At 42.2% G+C, this 10,813-nt stretch overlaps 1 protein-coding gene across 1 annotated transcript; it reads left to right on the top strand.

Moving 5' to 3' along the window:
* Positions 1–1,074: 1,074 nt before the first annotated feature.
* Positions 1,075–9,689, top strand: LOC306737273 (sodium-dependent neutral amino acid transporter SLC6A17-like; the record flags this gene model as incomplete). Its single annotated transcript, XM_079218989.1, has 11 exons — positions 1,075–1,357; positions 3,592–3,749; positions 4,450–4,576; positions 6,389–6,570; positions 6,660–6,770; positions 6,856–7,097; positions 7,761–7,953; positions 8,045–8,237; positions 8,448–8,607; positions 8,742–8,904; positions 9,285–9,689. 11 exons carry the CDS (start codon positions 1,075–1,077, stop codon positions 9,687–9,689), a joined length of 2,217 nt encoding a protein of 738 aa, XP_079075115.1.
* Between the last annotated feature and the right edge of the window lie 1,124 nt (positions 9,690–10,813).

Genomic DNA, 10,813 nt, shown 5'->3' with positions numbered 1-10,813 from the left:
CTGCTTTGACAGGACTTATGGTTAGGGTTAGGGTTAGGGTTAGGGCTTAAAGGGCTACATGATTTGATCAGGAAAATAAATTGTGACTTCTGTATTCATAGTCGGCTGTTTCATTTATCTTTTCCTCTGTATGTGAAACAACGTTCAAACAAGAGTTGCAGTTTTGCATGTCAGTGGATGGCAGATTTTTATAATGGAGAAATGACTCACTCAATAAGTAATGAGCCTGCACAGGGACTCGTGATGTGGATCAAGAGACCACATGACGACACCTGCTTCATCCAGAGCATCATGTTCACTTCCTCCATTTCGTTTGGGTTAAACCAACCACTCCCTGAAAGAGGGGGGAGGCTGGATGTTGCAGCCAGGCTTCAGGGGATTAAGGGAATTACAGTGAAAAAAGCACTAAAGTTAAGCTTTGCCGAACAGGGAAATTAAATAGAACAATTTGCAGGATTGGGTTGTTTTTTTTAAACCACAAACATTTTGTGAGAGACAAAAAGCTGTGGCGTAAAAATGTCCCAGCTGAGTTTTGTTGAAAGAATTGGGTTAAGTTAACACACAAGTGTGACGAATGGTCCCCTGTCTTTATGTTGACATCCTTCATGGCTCTGGAGAGGCATAACCAGGTGTTACAATCCATTGTCTCATTATGAGCCTAACCAAGCACTAAATGGAGGAATAATTGTGTCAGCGACTGCGTGAAGTGTTATTTAAGGATCACAGCCAGGACAAGGAATCTTAAAACTACAGTGCATAAAATGAGCCTTGACAAGGGCACAAACCCGGCAGTCATTTATTTGAAATGGAGACTATTTATGGGATTTTTATCCAATAATATACAAATATTACATCTTAATTATTGATGATAGTCCTTGAAACACAATTTTCAATTTGACCTTCCTGTCTTTCTGGTGCAGGATTGAGGCCCAGACCGAAGATCCAGCTGTCACTGCTCAGCATCACTCATAGCTACATCCATCCACCTCTCCTCCACTCTCTGTCTGTACCACCTCTTCTGTTCCCAACAGACTCGCACCTTCCCCACCCCCCTCCCGACCCTCAACCTCCCTGATGCCGAAGAACAGCAAGGTGACACAGCGCGAGCAGAGCCATGAGCACGTCACAGAGTCGGTGGCCGATCTGCTCGCACACGAGGAGACGCTCGACTACAAGAACAGCGCCCTGAACATTGGAGGGGCCGCCGGGAAAAAGGTCCCGCAGATAGAGGTTCCTGAAAACGATGGGCGCCCCGCCTGGAACAGCAAACTGCAGTACATCCTGGCTCAGGTGGGCTTCTCTGTGGGCCTGGGGAACGTGTGGCGCTTCCCTTACCTGTGCCAGAAGAACGGAGGAGGTGAGTTACTTGAATTAGTCCAAGCTGCAGTGTTGCACATTCACAGTCATCACATTTACTGTCAATGTACTTAGGTTCACATTTTACAGAGTTTATTTACTCTCTTAGAGGTTTTTAATATCAGTAAATTCCTCTTAACTTAAAGCCCTCAGTGAGAGTTTTTTACAACAACCTTTTTTGATCGTAAAAAAATACAATATGACAGATATTAATGTCTCTTCATAGTCTCTCCAACCCGGGACACTGAGAATATACATATAGACTCAAATCTTTACTTATTTCTTAATATTCAAAAGATGGAAGAGCATAATCACATACAGGTTGTAAACATAAGCAACTTTAGGCATGTTTTTCATGAGGTGGAAGGTGTAATAGATGTGACATATTCATGATTCCCTTCAGGATAATTTACAATAACTTTGATTTTGCAGCCTTTGATAGATAGATAGATAGATAGATAGATAGATAGATAGATAGATAGATAGATAGATAGATAGATAGATAGAAATCTAGCTCAGCTTCTTGTTTAGTTGTGTTCCAGTTACCCTCACAAACTACATGGACCTTCCATTCAGGACAGAAAACAGCAAAGTCTAAATATAGCTACACTATTGATTAATACTGCCGACAGGGCAGGCCGGGCTCCACTGATACCAGCTTGATAAAAAATGTAACTGAATAGTGATGAGGATTTATTTTGGTCTGTGGCTGCATGTAACCAAAGGTGTAAACAGTGTAAACCTGAGTTCACATAGGTGGAAAAACATCTTGTCATCAATGGTACTTTTTGGCAGGGCTCCAAGCCTTTAATGTTGTTGTGTTTGATTTACTGCATGTCGGCAAGATTTATTGCCTAAAGGGAGGATATACTGACAGTAGACTCCCAGTCCAGTCAGGTTAAGCTTCCTGATGAGCGGCTATTTTTCACTCAGTTATTGTGTGTCTGGCAGCCAATTACAGACACATTAAAGGTCTGAGTTGTTCGGGGGTTATCGCTGTGTGGGCTTCTCTCTCATTGATGCTACCTCATCATGTCTTTATCTTCTCCCATTAACATCCTCTATCACATCCTTATGCTGCCGTATATCATATTATATAATATGTAATGGAGTGGATTTTAAAATCCTGGCAAAGACCAAAACTCCTAACCGCATCTAACCTCACTATTCTCTCTATTTCAGCCTTCTCGATTTAGCTTTCTGCCTCATTACACCACCCACTACCAAATGTGTGTGCTACTGTATGTAATTCCCACTTTTGACGTATTAGTAGTCGTACGTGTTTGCCTGCTATAAGTCCCGGATGAAGAATCCCCCTTCACATGGAACACAGTTGCATCCTGATTATGCCGCTCTGGATTAAGCTGCAGAGAGACAAATTTAGACTTCCATCTAAATTCAAATGAAATTCAAAGAATATTTGTCAGTGGAGTCGAGGACCTTACGGTGTGGGAGGGGGATGGGTAAATATATCTCAATGGATCACTTTTTGCAAGTTAAACTAATGCAAAACAGTTGAATTGCTGAACAAATGTCACTGGTATTAAAACAGCAATGTTTATACTCACATTGTTAAAGGATTATATCAGTATATTTACATATTTTAGCCCATTTACAACAAATTCCTTTACAATCCACATATCCCAATCAACATATCACTGTTTCAGAAAGGTGCTGATTAATTTCTGTCGTCATTTTTTAAGCTTGTTTGTGATGTTCTGTCGTATTGGATTGCATTGTATTGAACATTTTGGTCCTGGCATGTAAATGAGGGCAACAGATAGCAGTCTAATAACACGTCAGCGCCACCGACTACAGACACAAACAAATGATGAGGATCAAACAAGGGAAGAACTGATCTCAATAAAAGACATGGTACACTGTGAAAAGTGTTTAGCCATTATGAAAAGTATATGATATTAAAAGCAAAAGATTAAATCTTTAAGGAATAGTCCACTCTTACATGATACTCTTTAATTCCCACAGCAACAACAACATTTCTGTTCATTAATGTTTATTTTCATTAGAAATATCTTTGCAGTTGTCAGACAAATACAACCACAAGAAAAGTCATTCATACTAAGGACGGACATCACTGTTTTCTGTGTTGGACCAACCAAACATATTAGTCTACTTCCCTTTTTCTTTGTCTGAGACGTGTCTTCATTTTAGTTTTTTACAAATTGACACTTTTGCCTTGATATACCAAATGCAATGTGCTTCCCTGTTTTTCAGGTGCCTATCTGGTTCCCTACTTCATCCTCCTCCTCCTCATCGGCATCCCGCTCTTCTTCTTGGAGCTGGCTGTGGGTCAGAAGATCCGGCGTGGGAGCATTGGGGTCTGGAACTACGTCTGTCCCAGTCTGGGCGGTATAGGGATGTCCAGTCTAATGGTGAGGGGGGGAAGGCACTCATTTCCATTTTCAGAATCATCTATGACCTCTACAGCAGTAAGCCTAAAACATACACAGGATAACACTTTCTTAGAGAGAAAAGGTGATACGAATCAGGGAGGTTGATGGAGGAACGCCTGCAGTAAATAAAAGAAGCACATCTGCTGAATGTGCACCAGTTTGAGTAAAAACCAGCAACTGTTCTGTCAGTGTGCTTTATTTATAATAGTATGCCTGTTGTCTGCCTGACGTATGGTTTGCATGTTCTTATCATGTAACTCCCATGAAACGGATACAGCAGTGAGCAGGATACAGTTACAGGGACATCTGGAATCTCCACAACAACCTTCACACTGCCTCAGGCTTTCTTGGGTTTATTATGGGAGGTATTGACGCGCTTGAGAGTGAAAGGTAGCCTTTTGTTAGAGTTGCACGGCTGACGCAGAAGTAGCTATAAATATCTCAGAGAAGATCAGTGTTGAAAGAGAGCACTTTAATTATTCATGCTTTCCTCAGCCTTATTTAGCTCGTGAACGTCCGGGCTGGCAGGACTGCTCTGGAGATTGACAGCAACATAGAACATACACAAAGCATGAGGCCTCATTTGCATACTTTTCTCACACTGCATTATACAGTTTAGTGGAGGTATGAAGATTGAGACCTTAAAACTGTCTGTCTGTCCTTCTGTCTGTCTATCCAGGTGTGTGGCTTTGTGGGCCTCTATTATAATGTGATCATCGGCTGGAGCATCTTTTATTTCTTCCAGTCCTTCCAGTATCCTCTTCCATGGAGCGAATGTCCCATCAGAAGGAACGGGACACTTTCCAGTGAGTGACAGTAAATACCAAATACTAAGAGACAATGAAAGTTACTATGAGGTGGTTTGTATAAAGCAAATAAGTGCTTAAGAAAAACATTTAAAAGCACCACATAGACAAAAGTAAAATTGATATTATATATATTATAGAATAGAATGAAATATAACAAACCTAAATATACAAAACAAGATGATGGCTCTACAGCCATGCAAACAGCTAGCTGAGGCTGCCCTGCAGTGCTAATCGCTGCACGCTAACAGACTGAAGTTTAGCGAGTATAATGATTAATATGTTCACCATCTTAGTTTATTATGTTAGCATGCTTGCATTTGATAACATACCGATACCACTTACTGCTTTTACATCTAAAATGATAGAAAAATGTCAATGTTTCTTAAATTAACTCGGTTGCGTCACTGTCTCTTAGCTTTTAGTTTCTTTTAACTTGTCTTGTTCTGTGTTTTCTGTCTGAAACTATGTGTTTCTTATGTTGCTGCTTGTTTTGGCCAGGTCTCCCTCGAAAAAGAGATTTGTAATCTCAATGGGACTCTCCTGGTTAAAATAAATAAACACAAAGTGCAGCTGAGGCTGATTGGAATGTCATTAGTTTAGCAGGAGGTTTTTAATTTAAAATTTAAAAAAAAATCAAACCGTATGGTGGCGCTAGAGGAACATTTTGAGGATCACTAAAGTCATTGGGATTTCTCATCTGGGAACCATAACCATTGTATTCAATCAAAGGCTCAGGAAATCAAATGAGTTGTACTGCCCAGCATGTTAGATACATGCAGAAAAGGTCCTTAGGGGACTACTGCGTTTATTCTTCATGGACATAAGAAATATAATACTGACCAGTTTGTGCTCTTTGCTCCCAATCGACCTGCTGACATGAATGCTTTACTGTCTAATATAAAGAGTGCGTACATTTTCAAGATTATGTTGTGTCATAGTTATAGTCAATCTTTTAAAAGTATCTACATGGTTCTTCTCAGAATTATTCCTCAATAGGCCACCTTGCGACAAGCTCTGGGATTACGCTTGCAGCCTCCGCCTTTCAACAAACCTACAGCAATCAGATCAGACAAATTGCGTTAACTTCCTTACAACTTTCTGTCAGGACTTCACGGATATAATCCAGATTAAAACCCTCCGGAATTCATTTGATTAGAGGCGATAATAACATAACCTCGGGCCAGCCGAGAAACTCTCAGCGTGTGTGACTCTGCGAGGCCGACGCTGCTGGCAGAAAGACAGGGAGCAGAGAGTCAGAGTGTAAAACCTTTCACAGTATGTGTGCTTTCCTTTAACTCCAGTGTGGCAGACAAAGCATCGTTATGGAACAAGACAGTAATCAATTTAGCAGAGGCCAATAGTTTTCTTCAGATGTAGCTGGTCATACAACTGAACCTGTATGTGTTTATGTGGGTTTTGTGTGTGTATCTGCACCATCCGGCAATATTCAGTGGAGAAACGCAACACTGTTAACTCTAAACTCCCACACAGTATATATAATACTATCATTTCCCCCGAGGTAATGTACTGTGTGTACTGTAAAAGAAGTCTCAGATGTTGTGAATTGCAAGGTCGGGCTTTGCATACTAAGCACACAGATGACCTTGTTTTGCTCCCTTAGCGTCCAAGAGGTGTAAACCAGCTGGGAATTGAGATATTGACTCGAGCAAACACTCATTATATTTCTCCCTCTGCCCTCTCCAAGATATCCAAACCTCCCTGCAGCATCTTCACACCCCTTTTCTCTTCCTTTGTACTCATTAACACCCAAACTAAAGCTCCATCTCCCTCTGTCTGCAAAACATGTAGTTGTGGAGCCAGAGTGTGAGAAAAGCTCAGCCACGACCTACTTCTGGTACCGTCAGACTCTGAACACCACCAGCACCATCGCAGAGAGCGGCGGCCTCAACTGGAAAATGGTCCTGTCTCTGCTGGTGGCATGGATCATCGTCTGCCTCGCCGTCATCAGAGGAATCGCCTCTTCTGGGAAGGTAGTGGAGAGGAAAAGGCAGAAATGTATGACGTGATGACAGAAAACAAGAAGGAGACCACTGAATGTTTCTATTTTCCTCTTTCCCAGGTGATGTACTTCAGCTCTCTTTTCCCCTACGTGGTGCTGTTCTGTTTTCTGGTCCGAGGATTGATGCTGAAGGGCTCAGTGGACGGCATTGCTCACATGTTCACTCCCAAGGTGAGACTTTCTCCCTCGCAGTATTTTTAATCAACCATGCTGACAAATGCAAAAAAATCGGACTTTCTCTTTCGATCTCTCACAGTTGGAGAAGATGCTGGAGCCGCAGGTGTGGAGGGAGGCGGCCACCCAGGTCTTCTTCGCCCTGGGTCTGGGGTTTGGAGGAGTCATAGCCTTCTCCAGTTACAATAAGATCGATAACAACTGTCATTTTGACGCGGTGCTCGTTTCTGTCATCAACTTCCTCACCTCCATTCTGGCCACGCTGGTAGTGTTCGCCGTACTGGGCTTCAAGGCCAACATCATGAATGAAAAGTGTGTCGTTGAGTAAGTTCAACACCTGCAGAAGTTATTCATCCACAGGCACTATTCATGCTGTATGTACAAATATTTAAGTCAAAAATATTAAATAAGAGCACAAAAACAAAGCTTGGCCACCTCAGCCACTTGTTTGCTAACTGAAGATTAACAGAAAATTGTAGCCTGAATTTTCACAGCTCACCACTAATATTTAAAAACATCATGACAGTAAATGGGTGAAGGAAATCCTTTCTGCACACAAACATGTCAAATATAGTACAGTGTAATATACACATTGTGTACTAATATATACTTATTATCTTGTCATTGTTGTACTCAAGTACAATATATATGCACATAATTCCACCTCTGTAAGTAGCTTAACTCATTATTCATATATACAGTATAAATTACTCTACCTCAACGTCTTCCTTTAAATCTCTTCTTAAGACTCACTTTTATCTGATGACTTTTAATTAACTTATGGTTAAATTATGTTCTGGATCTTAAGTTCTGGATATGAATTACTTTTATCATGTTTTTATTGTTAAGCACTTTGTAACTTCGTTTTAAAAAGATGCGCAATAAAGAAAGTTGTTATTATATACAGTCCAGCCCTTGCCTGTATATAATATGAGCATGTTCAAGTTTGCTTGATACCTGTGGATTATGTTTCTTTTATCTCTGTAGGAATGCAGAGAAGATCCTGGGGTACCTCAACTCTAGCGTCCTGAGCCACGATCTCATCCCTCCACATGTGAACTTCTCCCAACTCTCCACATCAGACTACGCAGAGATATACGGCGTCATCAAGACAGTGAAAGAGGACGGCTTCGCCCGGCTAGGTCTGGAGCCTTGTCTCCTGGAGGACGAGCTCAACAAGGCAAGTCTTCGGCACAGCCCCCCTACAGCCGATTCTTTTCCCACCTGTCAGTCTGTTACTTGATTTCAGTCCTCTGACCGCCTCTCTGCAGTCTGTTCAGGGCACCGGCCTGGCCTTCATCGCCTTCACAGAGGCCATGACCCATTTCCCGGCGTCTCCGTTCTGGTCAGTAATGTTCTTCTTCATGCTCATCAACCTCGGCCTGGGCAGCATGATCGGCACCATGACCGGCATCACCACACCTGTCCTCGACACCTACAAGGTCCAGAAGGAGCTTTTCACAGGTACCTGCCCCACTGACCGGACAATGTGTGCTATTAGTACTTAAATCTCCTTACCCAGCACTGCATGAAATCACATCTAGGAACGGGCTTTGTATTATTGCTCCAAGTGTACTGAATGCAAAACACTCACAGTAAACAAACCCTTTTATTTTCCATTTATTTTCCTCTGAAAGAGTGCAAATGTTTTCTTCTTCTGTGGGTTTGTTTCAGTGTGTTGCTGCATTGTGGCTTTCTTCCTTGGCCTGTTGTTTGTTCAACGCTCAGGGAATTACTTTGTCACAATGTTTGATGATTACTCTGCCGGACTGCCTCTCACAGTAGTGGTCATCCTGGAGAATGTGTCTGTCGCTTGGATTTATGGCACAAAAAGGTACAAACTGGCTGTAGTGTGTGTGTGTGTGTGTGTGTGTGTGTATTTGTCTGAACATAGGAGTGTTAAATAAGCATACAATTGTACAAAGGGACCTATACATAATTGTAATGTTGTTGTTCTTTCTCCGTCAGGTTCATGCAGGATCTGGAGGACATGTTGGGTTTTCGACCATCTATAATCTATTTCTACCTGTGGAAGTACGTCTCCCCTCTGTGTCTCATTGTGCTCATCTCAGCCACTGTCGTAGAGATGGCCATCAGTCCACCGGGATACAATGCCTGGGTCGAAGAGCTGGTCAGTCTGTGTGTGTGTGTGTGTGTGTGTGTGTGTGTGTGTGTGTGTGTGTGTGTGTGTGTGTGTGTGTGTGTGTGTGTGTGTGTTGGCAGATGCCATCACTGTTGTTTGAGGTTTCTTTTCAGTTTGAATCTACAATTTTTAAAATGTCTGGAGTCAGAGGGTAACTTTAATATCTTGTTTGCATTTTTTGGATGTCCTTTTTGTCCTAAGGAATTGGTACAAAAGTCTTTTTGACAAGTATATGTCTAACAACAGTGAAGCTAAACTTATAGTCACAAAAAGTACAGCTGAGGTTGATAGAAATGGGATTAATTTGTCTCAAGTATTAGAATAAATACAATTGTGATAATAATAATCATCTGTGTGTGTGTCTGCAGGCCCAGGAACGCTTCCAGAGCTATCCTCCCTGGGCACTGTTCATGTGCTTCGCTCTCATCTTCGTGGCCATGCTTCCGCTTCCTGTTGTCTACATCGCCCGTCGCTTCAACCTGATGTCAGACGGCTCCAACAAGCTGTCTGTCTCCTACCGTAAAACCATGATGAAGGACATATCTAACCTGGAGGAGCAGGACGAGTCCAGATTCATTCTCGGCGCCAAGCCCGGTGAGGCACCGTCATCAGCACCAGCCCACAGCTTCCTGACTCCAGGAGGAACCAAACCCCTGGACACCAACTCACTGTCTCCAAACATCTGCTACGGTACGAGCTACCAGAACGCTGCCATCAGCCCCACCACACCGACGACACCGACCACGCCCGCCACGCCAGAGTCTGACTCTTGACTGCTGTCCAAACAACCCTCTGACACCCAGTCCTGTAGCACAGTTTACCGTCCAGCCATAAAGTCTCCACCGGGGGTCACTGCAGAGCCAAGAATCCCCCCCCACTGCCCTACTAACCACAAAACTGTACATAGCCGCTCAATTTATCTGAACACAAGCTTCTTAAAATAACACCAAGGAAAGACCTGCAGCAGGAGGTAAAAAAAAAATTCACTCTTAACAGTAGATCAAACATATCAGAATGAGATTGACAGTAACACACTGGACATCCGTATCTATTCTGTATATAACATCAAATGGTTTAGTTCTGTGATCTGCTTTCCTTTGCCTTAGTATAAGGATCCTCAGCAGACACAGCCCTTCCACACACACACACACACACACACATACACACACACACACACACACACACACACACACACACACACACACACACACACACACACACACACACACACAGTCTAATGCATATCCCCGTCGGCACAGTGCAGGGGATCTGAAAGAATGAATGTTGTGGGCAAAGAGAGCCTAGATGAATGTGAGTTTAAATATGTTATGGATTAAAGCCTGTCCTCCGTAGTAGTATAGTGTGTCAAAGCCATACAGTCTAAGTTCTTTTCTATGAAGTCTTATGCAGTGATTTCAGGCAGTACAGACAGTATGTCTACACAAGCACCTCAGTTCTGATGTTTGAGCTAGAAAACACTTTTCATTGCGTGGATCTGTTTTCAGGGCTCTGTGTAATGTGAACTAAACTTAAGGCTGCTCTAAAGACATCCATTTATGTCCCATTCCCATGTCCCTCTGTGTTTTGTGTGTAGCCAGTATTGTAAACAGTAATATGCAGTATAGTAATATAATGATTTCATCATCCGTTACACACACATTATGAAATAATTTCAGTTCCTCCACCAAAGAGTACATAGTAGACTACATCACATTTTAAATCTACATATTTATGTAAAAAAAAAAACAGATGGGATATGCTGAATCATGTTTAAAGTGAGCCACTTCCAACACTTGTTTTAAGCACATAAGACCGAAAGACGAGGCAAACAAATGTTGATTCCTCGCTTTTTATGCAGTTTTTTTCCTACTAGGCTACAAAAGCACAAAAGAGATTT

Source organism: Taurulus bubalis, assembly GCF_910589615.1.
Source record: "Taurulus bubalis genome assembly, chromosome: 5".
NCBI classification, from domain to species: domain Eukaryota; kingdom Metazoa; phylum Chordata; class Actinopteri; order Perciformes; family Cottidae; genus Taurulus; species Taurulus bubalis.
Note: the sequence above shows the minus strand (reverse complement) of the source record. Positions and strands in the feature narration are given on the sequence as shown.